General features: G+C 47.5%; 1 protein-coding gene and 1 pseudogene across 1 annotated transcript; both read left to right on the forward strand.

Annotated features, from left to right (window-relative positions):
• The first annotated feature begins 570 nt into the window (after positions 1–570).
• Positions 571–15699, forward strand: WSB2 (WD repeat and SOCS box containing 2). Its single transcript, XM_061602623.1, has 9 exons — positions 571–692; positions 2181–2355; positions 3357–3577; positions 4688–4822; positions 6788–6888; positions 8199–8371; positions 10110–10223; positions 11410–11517; positions 13294–15699. Exons 1-9 carry the CDS (start codon positions 635–637, stop codon positions 13454–13456), a joined length of 1248 nt encoding a protein of 415 aa, XP_061458607.1. The 5' UTR covers positions 571–634; the 3' UTR covers positions 13457–15699.
• On the forward strand, positions 5384–5502 carry LOC133373580 (5S ribosomal RNA; annotated as a pseudogene).
• Positions 15700–15775: the final 76 nt, after the last annotated feature.

The following is a 15775-nucleotide window of genomic DNA, read 5'->3' on the forward strand; positions in this document are numbered from 1 at the left end:
GACATCCCCCAAAGAATCATGGAAACTGTAGTTTGTTAAGGGTGCTGAGAATTTGGTGCTCTGTGAAGGGAAAGCCACACTTCCCAGAATTCCTTGGGGAAAGGCCTGGGCTCAAAGTATGTGCTCGACGTGCTTGGAATGTGTGGGAGGTGTAAATGTAAATGTACTGCCCAAGTCGATTCCGCCTTATGGCGACCCTATGAATAGGGTTTTCATAAGGCTGAGAGGCAGTGACTGGCCCAAGGTCACCCAGTGAGCTTCATGGCTGTGTGGGGATTCGACTCTTGGTCTCCCAGGTTGTAGCCCAACACCTTTTAACCACTACACAACAATGGGGTGTTATTTCTGAGTAAGCATACATAAGAGAGCTCCCCTATCACCCGGCCCACATCTTTTTAAATAGCAGCAACGTCGTCGGGGAGCCGCGCCGCTTTTCAGCGCTGCGCCCGGGGCGCAAAGCCTTCGAGGGCACGCCGTTTCCAACTCGGCCCGGTTAGGCATCAGGTCTCTCCCCCACCCGAACACACACGCTCCGCCCCCATCGATGCTGTGGTCACGTGGACTGCGACGGCCGTCCGAACGGGAAGAGGAAACCTCCTCATTGCCGAGATCGCCAGCTTCCGATGAGGTCTGGATGGAGGCGCCTCCGGGGGAACCTCGACGGCTGCCGCCAGAGAGAGAGGCGGCGGAAGGTGAGCAGGCTCCTGCATCCCCAGCCCCGGGCTGGTGGAGGAAGGATCGAGAGAGAGAGAGAGGGAAGGAGCAGCTGGTTCTTTTTTCCTTCCTCCTCCTCCTCCTCCCTTCCAACATCTCACGGTCGAAAAGGGGGACATTGGACCACCTTAGTTCTCATGCACATCCCCCCAGGCTATTGCATTGTATAGTGCAGTCCTCGCACACACCACACCTTTAAGGGACATTCCCCCCCCCCACCTCCAAAGAATCCTGGGAACTATAGTTTACCCCTCACAGTGCTACAACTCCCAGCACCCTTAACAAGCTACGGCTCCCAGGATTCTTCTGGGGAGTGCCCTTTCAATGTATGGTGTGTACACAGCCCTAGCCTACTCAGATGTCAAAACTCATAAGAGTTCTCCCATGTTGAATTCAAGGGGATTTGGATAGGGTTAGGAAGATGGATGCTGTGGTAAGGGGACTGCAGCTTAAAAGGCAGTTGAGACAGGGCCATAGGTCAGTGACAGAGCACCTGCTTCGAATGTAGGATCCCAGATTCAATCCAAGCGCCTCCAAGTAGAGCTGGGAATGTCCTTTGAAATCCTGGAGAGACTGAGATGTTGCCGGTCAGTGTGGACAATACTGACTCACCTCCTTTCACTCTGATTGGCTCTAACCAGCAGGAAAGAACAAGGAAGCATGTTAGAAGACACTTTTCAGTGGCTAACACGCTCCCCTCTCATGCTGATTGGCTTGTAGGATGCTGGAGACGTAGGGACCCTGCTGGTACTCTGCTCCCAAAAAAGTAAAGGGTCTAAGACCCCCCGAGACCCTGGACGACTACACCCCTGGTATCCAGGCATAGGTGAAAACCTATTTGTTGAACTCAGGAACCACCGTGCAAAACTTGGTTAAAATCGGAGCAGTTTAGAAAGTTTCAGTCAGTCGCCGTCGGTCGTTTCCAAACATTTTTTCTTGGAATGAACTTGGTGGATCACCTGAATGATTTTTCTGCCTGTTGTAGCAGTTGTATTGCACTCAGCTAGATGCTGCATGATGTTTAGTTGCATTTGCATTGCTCCTTTGACTTCTTACCTTCTGTATTTTGTCAGATTAAAATTTGAATTCCATGGAGCAATAACATGCAATATAAGATATAAAAGCAGCAATGAAAATCAATCGAAACGGTTAACGTCACTGATGTGCCATCTCCCGTCTTCAACCACAAACCCACAGGCAGGCTGCGAGCCCCCTAAGTGAAGCTGGCAGACCGCTGGTGGCCTGCAGACCACAGTTTGGGAACCCCTGGCCACCTTGATTTAAAATGTTATTCAGCTTTATCCAAGCGCGGATGAAAACCTGCTTCTTGATCTTGGGAACCGTCGTGCAAAACTTGCTTGTGATGTTGGAAAAGGTGTCCAAATGCATAGCGAACAGATCGACAATGTTCCAAAATATATAGTGGGTAGTGACGGAGAACCCCCCTCCCCCTTGTCTCATGCCAGGAGAACCCCTCCTCGTGGCCGAGCTAAAGCCAGGGCGGTGGCCTCAGCAATATGACTGGAAATCGAGTTGTGAGACGTGGAGTGTGGCTTTCTCTCCGGACGGGGCCTGGTTTGCCTGGTCTCAGGGCCACTGCATTGTCAAACTGCTCCCGTGGCCGTTGGAGGGAACCGAGCAGTGAGTACCCACATCAATGCTTTCTGCCGGGCCGGGGTGGTCTGGGGAGACTGTGGCCTCCAGGTCTCATTGGACTCCAGTTCCCATCAGCCCCAGCCAGCAGGGCCAATGGTTAGCGATTGCAGTCCGGCAACATCTGCAGGGCCGAAGGTTCCCCAGCTCTGATCTCTTCCCAACGTATTGTCCACTTTTGATGGGTTTGTGGCTTTCCGGGGTCTCAGGTAGAGAAATGTTCCCATATTTCCTCTTCGTTCCTTTTAACTGGAGAGGACAGGGATTGCACCTTGGACCTTCTGCACTCCAAACAGGTGCTCTACCACCAAACTACCCTGTCTTTCTCTGTTACGTGGGGCTGCGTGCTGGAAGGCCGAATGAGGTTTCCGCATTAAGTTGACCCACATTTTATATTGTCAAACAATTGGACTGTGTGCCTTAAAAGGTACCACGATACCTGGGTAGCCTGCCTGCACCTGTTTGATTGCATATTGAATGGGGCTTTGCCCATTAAATAAATCTTTAGTTGATGAATTGTATTGGTGTTTTTTTAAAAAAAATTCAATATGTGCTTTGTTTTAGTGGATTAAATCTGAATATCAGGGCGAAATCCAGTTTTAAATTAGGAAGGAAAGTATTTGGTGGAATAGCAGGCAAAAGGTGCTGGATTGAGTCCGTGGTGTCTCCAATCTTGCAGGTGATGGGCAAACAAGGTGGCTGATGGGTCCTCGGGCCTAGCAAGGTCCAGATTTACACCAGTTGGTCTCAGTTGGTCCCATTTCACAGGCAGGGAACTGAGGTTGAAAGTGGATGTCTTGGCCAAAGCTTTTCAGGAATGCTACAAGTGTGCTCCTTGTGGCCTGCTGTGGTCTTGAGAGTGTGGACGCATCAGGGAGGGGGAGGCAGTTCTTGCTTTTAAATTGGGGGTGGGGGTAACATGGGATGCTTTGGGGTCTCTTGCAGCTCTCTGACATGCCTCTCGCCAAACTCCCATCTACTCCCCACAGGAACTGCAAATCTCTGGAGCGCACAAAAGCCGAAGGCAGGGGGCAAAGCAGGGCAAAAGAGAAGACGCTGGATTGCAGGCAGATTGTGTGGGGCCTAGCCTTCAGCTCTTGGCTCCCTTCCTGCACGAGAAAGCACATCCTGTGGGTGCGCAGTACTGCCTCTTTGGTCCTGGCCACGGGATTGAACGATGGGCAGATTAAAGTTTGGGAGGTGCAGACAGGTAAACTGACCCTGTTGCTCTTTGCTGGGAAACGGGGATATCTTTGGGCGCCATTCCCTTTTAGCCTCTCACGTCTGACACGCCAGCAACATGTTCTTATTAGCACGAGGTGTGTATATGAATGAACGAGGGAGAATGGTAGTTGCCCATTGATTGTGGAAAACACAACAGCCTTTGCCGTCAAATCAGTCAGGCCACAGCAGAAGGATACAGCTCACGGCTTCGCTTCAGCCACCTTAACAATCACAGCTTCCTCAAAAGCATGCTGGGAACTGTAGTTTGCTAAAGGTGCTGAGAGCTATAATTCCCAGAGTTCCCTAGGAAGAGGGGTTGATTGTTAAACCACTCTGGGAATTATAGCTCTGTGAGGGGAGAATTAACAACACTCCACATTGTTAATAAACTACAATTCTCAGGATGCTTTGGGAGAAGCCATGACTATCATAGTGATGTAAATGTCAGGTGCGGATGTGGCCTTGATATACCATCGTATATGTGGGGCAACCATTTGGCCTGGTAAGGATTATTTTAATCAGCCTGATTGGGCGGTGTTACATCTGATTTATGCAGTTATTTAAATTTCATTGTTGGAAATATTTTTGGACTCATTATTAGTATTTGCCAAATGCTGTGTGTATATACATTCACATGTTACTGACTACTAAAGAAGGCCTCTTGGTCAACGAGCATTCTTGTTTTTTTAAAAAAATATGTGTATGTTATACATCTTTATCATATCAGTGTTACAGCATTTCATTTCGGGGGGTTTTCTGATCCCAGGTTGTTTGTTGTTGCCTAAATTAATTGTGTCTACTCTGAGTAGGACTAGCACTAGCTATAACCTGTGGTGTGTATTGTTAAACAACAAATTCCTCTTCACTGGCTAGGCAGAGATGCCTTCTGAAGGTATTGGCTGCCCGTCTGTTTTTAGGCCCACTTGAAGGTGCTCACACTAGTGTTTGGAGGCTCAAACGACTTAGACCCCAATTATCTGAAAGACCCATCCTTCCCTACAGACCCTCACAGGTGTTAAGGTTGACAGATTGTTTCCAGTTTTGGTAGCTTTGCCTGAAAGGGGTGATGCCTTCCATTTTTTTTTTGCCTTTTTAGGGCGTTTGCTGTTCAGCCTTTTGGGACATCAGGACGTGGTGAGAGACTTGAGCTTTGTGCCCAGCGAGAGCCCTTCAGTCCTGGTCTCTGCGTCGCGTGACAAAACTCTGCGTGTCTGGGATCTGAGTCAAAACGGTAGGAGTGAGTGGTGGAGGCCTTGTTCCACGAATGGGCCCTCTGAGTATCAGCAAAGGGCATCGTTTCTTGACCAAATCAGGATTGGTTAGTGGGAAACGTAATAACATAGTCATTTGAACTCTTACTAATAGATCAGGTTTCTGGAGGTGCCTTCTCTGGATCATGCCCACTGGATTAGTTCACCATAGCCATGTAAGATAGGCTGTTGTGCATTTTCCCACTTCTCTTCCTACTGGCTGAGATAAATTGGGGAATGCAAATTATGCTACAAGATTTGAGTGTTCCTTTTTATCTGGTGTGGGAAACTTCTGGGCCTCCAGATGTTGAACTACATCTCCCATCATCCCTGGGCATTGGCCATGCTTGCTGGGGCCAATGGGAGTTGTAGTTCAGCAACATCTGGAAGGCCAAAGGTTTCCACAAACCTGCTTTATATTATGTCACCAGAAATTGTTCTGGGTTAGGTGTGTTGCTCACAGCAACTCTGATTTATGGATTATTATCATTACTGCCTTCGGCCGTACTACCCAAAACGTAAGAGCCATCGAGGAAGAGTCCGTCTGTGGCCATACTACCCTGAACACGCTCGATCTTGTCAGATCTTGGAAGCTAAGCAGGGTCAGGCCTGGTTAGTACTTGGATGGGAGACCGCTTGGGAATACCGGATGCCGTAGACTCAGAGGAAGGCAATGGTAAACCACCTCTGAATACCTCTTACCATGAAAACCCTATATATCCAAAAAAAGATTCATAGGGTCACCATAAGTTGTAATTAACTTGAAGGCATATAACAACAGCACATTATTATTAATGATTATTATTATTTATTAGATTTCTATCCCACTCTTCCTCCCAATAGGAGCCCATTAGGAAAATCTTGGTTTAGTCTGATGGCTAAGAGCTGGGCAGTCCTGGGTTGAAATCTCACCTTCATCACTAACTCATTAAAGTGACTTCCTTTAAAGCAACTCTCTTCAAAATCCAAATAAGCAAGGTTGGTCCGAGGAGGTCAGAGTCCAAAAGGGAAAGAATCGAGGTGGGCAGCACCTTGGAGAGTTCCACACGATACCTAGGCTCGAAGGAGCTATGCAAGTCCCAGCGATCATCAGTGTAGGCAGAAAATGTCATTGGGATGCCTGCCCATCAACAGGCAGGCAGCCCTGCCCACCTGTTGTGTGTGGCCCACAGGGGCTGGGAGAGGTAAGGATTTGGCCCACCGGACAGATCCAGTTCCTCACCCCTGACTTAAAAGAATTTAAACATGTGCTGAAGTCTTCAGCTGAAGTCAGAGGGGCTTAAAAGTGTGTGACTGCCTGGACTGCCATTTCTCTGTGATTTCTATACTGGATTGGGGAGGCTGTTGCAGTTTGACTTCTGTTAAGACCAAATGGCTGTATCCAACTAAGTCCTGTTGGAATAGACCCATTGGAATGAATGAACCTCAGTTAGTCATGTTCACAAATACCAGTGGGCCTATTCTGAGTAAGAACACAAGAAGAGCCCTCTTGGATCAGGCCAAGAGGCCCTTCTAGTCCAGCATCCTGGTCTCACAGTGGCCAACCAGATACCTTCTCTGGGAAGCCTACCAGTAGGACCCGAGTGCGAAGAGCACTCTCCTCTCCTGCTGTTTCCAGCAACTGGTATTTGGAAGGATAGCGCTACTGCCTATGCAGGCAGAGCATAGCCATCATGACTAGTAGCCACTGGTAGCCTTTTCCTCCATAAACTTATCTCACCCTTTTGGAAAGCCATCCACGTTGGTGGCCATCACTGCCTCTGGTGGGAGCAAATTCCATAGTTTAGCTCTGCGCTGGGGGAAGAAGTCTTTTCTTTCATCTCTCCTGAATCTTCCAGCATTCAGCTTCGTTGGATGCCCACGAGTTCTAGTGTTCTAGGACAGGCATGGGATATAACCCAAAGTCCCCCTAAACTGTGCTAATGCCTCTTCTTCCATTTTTCCAGGAAAGCAACTGAAGGTGCTGTCTGGACACCTCCAGTGGGTCTACTGCTGTTGCGTCTCCCCTGATGGCCACATGTTGTGCTCTGCCGCTGGAGAGAAATCAGTGAGTCTGAATTTGCCACTACACTGCTGCTGCTCATGGTTCATCGTTGTTGATAGTAGTCGTAGTAGTATTCATATTTTATTTCTTTTAATGTCTTGTTCCTTTAATATTTTTTATTTTCGTTTTGTTCTTCTTTCCTTTCAGTGCTAAATCTGCAACTAAAGAATTAATAAAAAAGAACAGTTTAATTCTCCTTCTTGCCTCATTTTCTTTCTTTTTTCGAACCTGCAAAAATTGCAGAATGCTGTCGTGCTCCACTGAAATTAATCAGGGAGATTTAAAAATGCTGCAACCCCCCAAAACCCCTGGTGTGTGCGGTGGGGGGGGGGAAGGGAACAGCAATCCACCACTAAATACCCTCTTGGTTCCAGGGGTGGGGAACCTTTTCCAACCTGAGGGCCGCATTCCCTTCTGGGGGCCACATGCCAGCAGTGGACACGGCCAGAGGCAGAAGTGGGTGGAACAATGAATGTAAATTTTACATAGTAGACTAGTTTCTACATGTATACACACTCCCCTCTCTGTCTTCCATCCAGGGAAGTAAAGTGGCATGCTCAGAGGCCCTGCTTTGCACCCTGGAGGTTTTTGCCTGGCTGGGCTGTGCCCTTGAACTCGGATCCTGCCTGTTGCATGCCTGGGTGGACAACAGAGAGGGGTGTGTAAGTGTGTGTAGAAACTTGCCTACTGTACAAAAATAACATTGACATTCATTGCTTTGTCCACTTTAGCCACTGGCCCCACCCACTACTGGCATGTGGCCCCCGAAGGGTTGCCCAGGAACGAATCTGGCCCTCGGGCAGGAAAAGGTTCCTGACCCATGTTCCATGCTCACGTTGTGGCGGTTGTTACTGTTGTTATTAATGATATTTGTTAGTCATTTTTATTTTATTTTTATTTATTATTAAATTTATATCCCACCCTTCCTCCCAGTAGGAGCCCAGGGCGGCAAACAAAAGCACTAAAAACGCTCTAAAGCATCTTAAAAACAGACTTTAAAATATATTGCAACAAAACATCCTTAAAAACATATTAAAACAAAACATCTTTTTTTTTTTTTAAGTGCTTTAAAAACATATTAAAAGCAATTCCAGCACAGACGCAGACTGGGGTGAGGTTATTTCAAAATGAAACTCAGAGCGACTTACAAACATAAAGGCCAAGCATGGTGCAGCAATATCAAAGCAACACATCAAACGGAATTCAGAAAAACAATGCAGTGTATAAAATACAAGTCAAATGCAGTTCGGCGTACCAGCATGCAGCTGGGAGTCATCTTGTTGTTTGTTAATGTACTTTTGCCCTCCTTGCAGGCCTTGCTCTGGAGTATGGATTCATACAGCCTCCTCCGGAAGCTGGAAGGGCACCAGGGTTGTGTTGTCTCCTGCGAGTTCTCCCCGGACTCGGCGCTCCTCGCTACTGCCTCGTACGACGCCCTTGTGATCCTTTGGGACCCCTGCACGGGGGAGCAGCTGAAATCCCTCTGGTAAGGGAGGGGCGGTCACCAGAGGGCCTGGGGAGGCACAGACCTGCCCTCGCCAATGAAGCAGTTGTGTTGGGGGCACAATCCCCCTCCCCGTCTCTTTTTGAGAAGGAAGAGCTTCTCTGCTCCAGGGGAACGTCATTTTTTGTTTTATAGCAGAGAAAAATTGTAAGGCCGGTGCGGGCGTCAGCTGGGGAACCCCCTTCCGAAGGAAGTCAGTCTTGCCCTCTCCTTGGTGGTCTTCGGCTGGCTCACTGAGATCTCCTTTTTTCATTCAGAAGGGGTTTGGCTTGGCAAATTGCTGATGTTTTAGGGCAGTATTCAGTGCACCCTTTGTCCCCAACCCCAGATGTTGCTGAACTATAAGTCCCATCATCCCTGGCCACTGGCCATTCTTGCTGGGCCTGATGGGAGATGTAGTTCAGCAGCGTCTGGAGAGCCAAAGGTTCCACACACTTGCATTAGACACTCGCCTCTACTTCTCCATAACATCCAAATCAGGAGAGGCTGTGTGGGGTCTGGACCGGTGCCTGCATGCAGTGGTGGGTTGGATGAAGGAAAATAAGCTGAGCTCAATTGCCTCCCCTGGACAGGGTTGCACTCCCCCTGAAGGAGCAGGTACGTAGTCTGGGGCCTCTCTGAATCAGCTCTGTCACTGGAGGCCTAGGTAGTCTCAGTGGCTAGAAGTGCTGTGTATCAGCTGCACCTGGTCAGACAGCACCATTCCTGGACCCGGAGAGTCTGATCACAGCAGTTCAAGCACTGGTGACTTCAAGACTGGATTACTGCTGTGCACTTTATGCGGGGCGTCCCTTGCACCTGACCCAGAAACCGCAATTTAGTGGAGAATGCTGCAGTCAGATTGCCGACAGGGGTGAGATTGTGTCAGCATATAACACCCCTGCTCAGAGATCTGCACTGCTTGTCAGTTTACCAGGCCAAGGTCAAGGCGTTACTACTGCTATATAAAGCCCTTCACAGTTTGGGACCAGTTTACGTACAAGACCACCATACCTCACATGTGCCCACTCGAGCACGTCACTCTGCAAAACAGGCACTGTTTACAGGTGCCACGTAATATTCCTTCTGCACTTGTAAGAAATCATCATTTTAGCGTGGCAGCACCTGCTCTTTGGAACTCCCTGCCTATTGACATCAGGCAGGCACCTTTGCTCTATTCCTTGCAGCACCTGCTTAAAAGTTTTTGCTTAGGCAAGCCTGTCCAGACACACAGATGTTGATCTGTTTTATTTTTTTCTAGTTGGTAGCTGTTTTAAATAAGTTTTGAATTACGTGTTTCTGTTTTTATTGATAATTTTAATGTTTTTTTGTAAACCGCTTAGAGGCCTTTGCATTCAAGCGGTATATAAATTTTGTTAAATAAAAAAAACATAAATTAATTAAAGCTTAAATGTGTAAAAAAAGGCGACCTTCAGAGCACCACTTATTTGTCCGTAACACAATCATCTTAGCTTTGCTGAGTAGCGTCTGCAGTGGGACAGGAACTTCTTGTCTGGAAGTTCTTTTGCTCCCAGACGGCTGCCTTAAGATCAGTCATAGAGGGTGATATTCAACACTAGTCCAGCTCAAGAGTACACCCATTGATGTTAATGGACATGACTCATTTATGCCCATTAATTTCAGCGGGTCTGCTCTGAGTAGGACTTGACTGAATATCACGCCGAGGGACCTGGTAGGTCGAAGGGTCCTGCTGATTTCTGATCTTTCCTTTCTTCCTCAGCCACGTTCCATTGCAGTCTTCCCTGGACGACGGCGGGGACTTCCACGTCAGCGCCCTGCGATCCGTGTGCTTCTCACCCGAAGGACTCTATCTTGCCACTGTGGCAGACGACAGGTGAGATGCTCAGAGAATGAGCAAGGGGGCATGCGGGCTATCACTCTTGACCCTTTTCCAGCCTTGCGTTTCCATCGTCCCCGTTTTCTGTGTTCTCTTCACCCAAAACCAGTGGGGGCAGTGTGGTGTAGTAGTCAGAGTGTCGGACTGGGACGAGAAGACCAGGGCTCGAATCCCTGCTCGACCAAGTGAAGCTCACTTGGGTGATCCTGGGACCAGTCCCTGTCTCTCAGCCTAACCTACCTCACAGGGTTGTCGGGAGGATAAAATGGGGAGGGGGAAGAATCATGTTTGTATGCTACCTTGAGCTCCTTGGAGGAAAAGTGGGATATAAATGTGATAAATAAAGAAACAGAACACCTTGGCCACAACTGAGATGAGCAAAGAGGGAGCCCCCCTCAAATCAGTAGATGGCAGACTATTTTTTTCTGGTGTGGGTGTGGGCTTACATCTCTCGACCTAGGCTGATAGAGGCAAGGGTTAACAGAAGGGGGAGGGGTTCTAGCTCAGTGGCAGAACACCTGCTTTGCATGCAGAAAGGTCCCAAGTTCAGTCCCTGACATCTCTGGGTGGGGCTGAGAGAGAAGCCTGTCTGAAACCCTGGCTGCTGCCAGTCAGTGTAGACAGTACTGAACTTGATGGACCATCAGCCTGACTCCATATAGAGCAGTTTCCTATCTTCTTGTATGTGGTCTCTAGTACCTGGCATTTTGCATTCTTGGCATAGGCCATTTGTCTGACCTGCTAGGGCTCCTTGTATGTTCTTTTTTATTTGAAAATGGAAATGGCCTGCCTTCAAGTCGATCCCGAATTATGGCTACCCTATGAATAGGGTTTTCATGGCAAGCGGTATTCAGAGGGGGTTTACCATTGCCTCCCTCTGAGGCCAGTCCTCCCCAGCTGGCTAGGGCCTGCTCAGCTGGCCACAGCTGCACAAGCCAGCCCCTTCCTTGTCCGCAGCTGCCAGCTGGGGGGCAATTGGGCTCCTTGGGACTGTGCCACCTGCCCACGGCTGCACAGGTGGCAGTGCACGTAACCCCTGAGCCACTCCTTGTGGGGGTGATCTTTAGCTGGCCCTTGACACCCAGGAGACACGAGCGGGGATTTGAACTCACAGACTCTGGCCTCCCAGCCAGGCTCTCCTCCCCACAGTGCAAATAAAGGTCCCTTCCCGTCTCTCTTGCAGGCTCCTGAGGATCTGGGTCTTAGAGCTGGGGATCCCAGTCACCTTTGCCCCTGTGAAGAACGGGCTCTGTTGCACCTATTTCCCACATGGTGGGATCATTGCCACAGGGTAAGTTCTGGGGAAAAAGCCAAAAGATGACTTCTTTTTCCTAATGGAATGTGTGCATACGTCTTGTGTACGTGTGTGTATAGATATACATATTTGTTGTTGTTATGTGCCTTCAAGTCGACCATGACTTATGGCGACCCTATGAATCAGTGACCTCCAAGAGCATCTGTCATGAACCACCCTGCTCAGATCTTGTAAGTTCAGGTCTGTGGCTTCCTTTATGGAATCAATCCATCTCTTGTTTGGCCTTCCTCTTTTTCTACTTCCTTCTGTTTTTCCCAGCATTACTGTCTTTTCTGCTGAATCATGTCTTCTCATGATGTGTCCAAAGAGGTATACATACGCACAAATGCGCGTGCATGTGTGAATCCAAGAAACTGGTATGGACTGCCCTGGAAAGACTGAGCTTCCGCTTTGAAAGCAACCATGATTCTAGCTCTCGTGCTCCAAGAGTGAAGGGTGTAGCAGTTGTCTGCTGTAGCTCAGTGGCAGAGCATCTGCTTTGCAGGCAGAAGATCCTTGCTTCAATCCCTGGCATTTCCAGGTAGAGCTGGAAGATTGCCTTGTCTGAAACTGTGGAGAGTTGCTGCTGGTCATTGTAGATATGGCACCCTGGGCTCCTACGGGGAGAAAGGACGGGATATAAATCAAATAAATAAGAAATAGATACTGAGCTAGATGGATCAGTGGTCTGACTCTGTTTAAGGCAGCTTCCTGTGTGCCAGAAAGAAGCCAGACTTCCCTGTGTGTCATGCTTCTAGGGTCACATCCAAATCAAACTTATAAAGCACATTTATACCACTTTAACAGGTATGGCTTCCCTCAAAGAATCCTGGGAACGGTAGTTTATCCCTCACAGAGCTGCTGTTCCCAGCACCCTCAACAAACTAGTTTGGCAGGATAGTTATTTAATAATAGAATTATTATTAATAATCAATTAATCATCATCATCAAAATTTGAATATCACTACACTTTGAATAAAACCTCTAAGCAGTTTGCAAAGACTATGAAATGTACATTAAAATGGCCAATAGAGATCAACATCAAAATCTAGTTTTTAAAAAAGCAAAATTAGTTAAACGTTTAAAAGTATACGTTCTAAACTAAAATTATAGATTAAAATTCACATTAACTTTACGTATCTGGATAGGTTTGCCGAAAGAGAAGTTTAGAAAATGATAGAAACAGTAAATTGGTGACATTCATAATGATACGATGCCCCTTTTGTTCTGCGGTCAGGGTCAAGTGGAAGACATTAAACATTGTGTTGTCCTACAGTGCTCCTTCTATCAATCAATGAGAGGAAGACTGCTAAATCAGATTATTGTTAAGCTTTCGGGTTCTGAAGTGGGATACATCACCTACCTATTGGAAGATGCACTTCCTGAAGTTGGTTATCAAGTGTCCATTTCTACTCTTTTATATCTTAAAATTAGGGAGCTGAATTTGCTAATCCTGTTAGACCACTGGCTACATTGTAGTTTTAGGACTACCCTTCATATCTGGATTATTTTTATTAGTGTTGTAACAACTATTTGGTGTTTTGTTAGTTTTATTCTTATTTTGTATTAATTCTGCTAATCTTATTGGATGTATGACGTCTAAATGTTTCTGTGTACATTTTGATCTGTTATGCTGTGGCCTGTAGTTATAACACTAAACTAAATTTGACTTGACATTTTGCATCACTCCGTCTTGGGATGGCCTTACCTGCCCCTGGTCTTTGCTTGGTGAAAGGTTTTTGCAACCTCCTCTCTGTCTCTCTCTCGTTGCAGGACAAGAGATGGTCATGCACAGTTTTGGACAGCCCCTCAAGCCCTTTCCTCCCTCAAGCACTTATGCCGCAAAGTCCTCCGCCGCTGCTTTACAACGTACCAGGTGCTGACACTTCCCATCCCAAAGAAGATGAAAGATTTCCTCACCTACAGGACTTTATGATGCTTAGAACGGTGCAATGGAGTTGCACCTGTTGTTTGCCGCCTCCCTTTTGGACATGGACAGGCCTTGCTGAGACTCACACAATAGGGTTGTGCTTTTGTGGTACAAAGAGGGCAAAAAGTCCGATATTTTCCCCCTTTCGTATGGGTTTATGTGGCTAAGGTAACTTTTTTATCTGGGAACATGGCAAATGCAATTGGGCTTGATGAAGAACCGTTAAGAGCTCTTCTGTGCCAGTCCCATGGATAGCTCTGCAACAGAAGTTCCAATTAGTTGGTTGTAAACTTCCCCAGGACTTCTCTGTTCAAATGCATTTGCTCCCTCTCGGATATCAGAAGCTGAAATGTAACACAGGAGCCGTAAGGGAACAACTCTGTCATCCCATGCAGTCACCCAGCCTGTAAATGGCGGCTGCTGTTCGGATCTGGACCATTTGCCTTTCAAAATGAATGACAGTGAAACTGGGTGGGGGGGGGAAACACCTTTCCTACTTGAACCGTGCACTGCAGGTTGAACATTAATTTTTATGCCCTTTACAGAGGGTCAGTCGCGAGATGGGGAGGAGCAGATTTGGATGAGTGCCCTTCCCCCATAGGTTGTGGTCGTAGAGGAACATTTCAAAGTTCATTGTTCATTTCAGAGCGGATTCTCTTTGAAGGGAGGCGGAGACCAAAAAAAGCGAGACGTGGCAGGAGGTTCCTTAATGTTTGCTTGAAAAGAATTGTGCAAGAAACAAATAATGCTGCGAGAAAACTCATAGGCTGTAAGAGATCAAGATCAGAGGGGCTGGGGAGCCTCTGCCCCCACCAGCTGCTGTTGTTTTTCAACTCCCATCAGCCCCAGCCAGCAGTCAAGGATTATGGGAACTCGGGCTTTAGAATGTGGAAGATCCCAGGTTCAGTAATCTGGCATATCCATCTGAAGAGTTTTTGCATAAACAGGTCTGGGAGAGTCAGAGACAAGGAACCTGTGGCCTTCCTGTTGTTTTGGGGACTACAACTCCCACCATTCCTTGACTACTGGTCATGCTGTGAGGAGAAAACCCAACATGAACCATTTCAACTCTGTCTGTAAGGCTTGGAAGACTAGGGTTCATATCCCCAGCTCAGCCATGAAGCTCGCTCGCTGACCTTGAGCTAGTCACTGTCTCTCAACTTAGCCTACCTTACAGGGTTATTGGGAGGATAAGATGGGGAGAGGGAGAACTTATTAAATGTATATCCCATCCTTCCTCCCAAAAGGAGCCCAGGGCAACAGGTGACTAAAACATTAAAAACATCTTTGGGGCTCCTGCTGGGAGGAAGGGCGGGATATAAATCTAATAAAAGTAAAATCTTTTTAAAAGGTAAAGGTGTTCCCGCACTTCGTTTCCGACTCCTAGGGTGACATCTTGCGACATTTACTAGGCAGACCATATATATGGGGTGGGATTGCCAGTTCCTTCCCCGGCCTTTCTTTACCCTGCCCAGTATATGCCGGGTACTCATTTTACCGACCACGGATGGATGGAAGGCTGAGTGGACCTCAACTCCTTTTACTGGAGATTCAACTTCATCCTTCCGTTGGAATCGAACTCTGGCTGTGAGCAGAGCTTCGGCTGCGTCACCACCACTTACCACTCTGCGCCACGGAGGATCTTAAAATACTATTCCAGTACAGATGCAGACTGGGATAAAGGTTTATGCCAGCTTGAGCTCCTTGGATGCAAAGTGGGATATAAATATTACCATAATTAATTAAAGTGTGGCTCACGCTTATGGGAAGCCAAAACTAGCTAGAGGGCCATAGGTTGCTCTACAAACTGCATCAGCTGGCCATAGTCCTTGGCTACTTTGATAAAATTGTTTTAAAAGGTCAAGAGCCTTGATGAGGCAAGTCCCATTAAGGATGTGTAGTGGTCAAAGCTTCCCCTGAGAGATCAACTGGTGCAGCACAGGCAAGAGTTTAAATCTAGCTCTGACCTAAGGAGTTTGTATGGCCTGGCCTTACCCCTTCCCCGAGCCTTATCAAGATCTGAGTTTTGGATACTGGCGGAAGGATCAGTTACTAGCATACAGGCAGCAAGCAAAAGTGGACCTCAGCCATCTATAATTGCTTTTTGCCTAATGCAGCCATGCTCTAGGACTGATCTACTATAAATGCCTTTTTTCCCCCCACACTACTTGGGTGCAAGTTAATTTATGGAAATTGCTAGCGAATGTGTTGACACATCAAGGAGGGGAGAATAAATTAAATTAAATCAACTGCTGCTTTTTTTTTCCTGACTGAAGTAAAAAGTGTGCCTACAGCAGGGGTTCTCAAACTGTGGTCCATGGAGCA

Source organism: Rhineura floridana, chromosome 19 (genome assembly GCF_030035675.1).
Source record: "Rhineura floridana isolate rRhiFlo1 chromosome 19, rRhiFlo1.hap2, whole genome shotgun sequence".
NCBI classification, from domain to species: Eukaryota; Metazoa; Chordata; class Lepidosauria; order Squamata; family Rhineuridae; genus Rhineura; species Rhineura floridana.

Excerpts from the sequence above, each read along its gene's own strand:
- WSB2 (XM_061602623.1), top strand. The coding sequence starts at position 635 with ATGGAGGCGCCTCCGGGGGAACCTCGACGGCTGCCGCCAGAGAGAGAG. Across the intron at positions 2,356-3,356 it reads CCGTTGGAGGGAACCGAGCA|GAACTGCAAATCTCTGGAGC; the intron begins GTGAGTACCCAC and ends TACTCCCCACAG. Across the intron at positions 10,224-11,409 it reads GCCACTGTGGCAGACGACAG|GCTCCTGAGGATCTGGGTCT; the intron begins GTGAGATGCTCA and ends TCTCTCTTGCAG.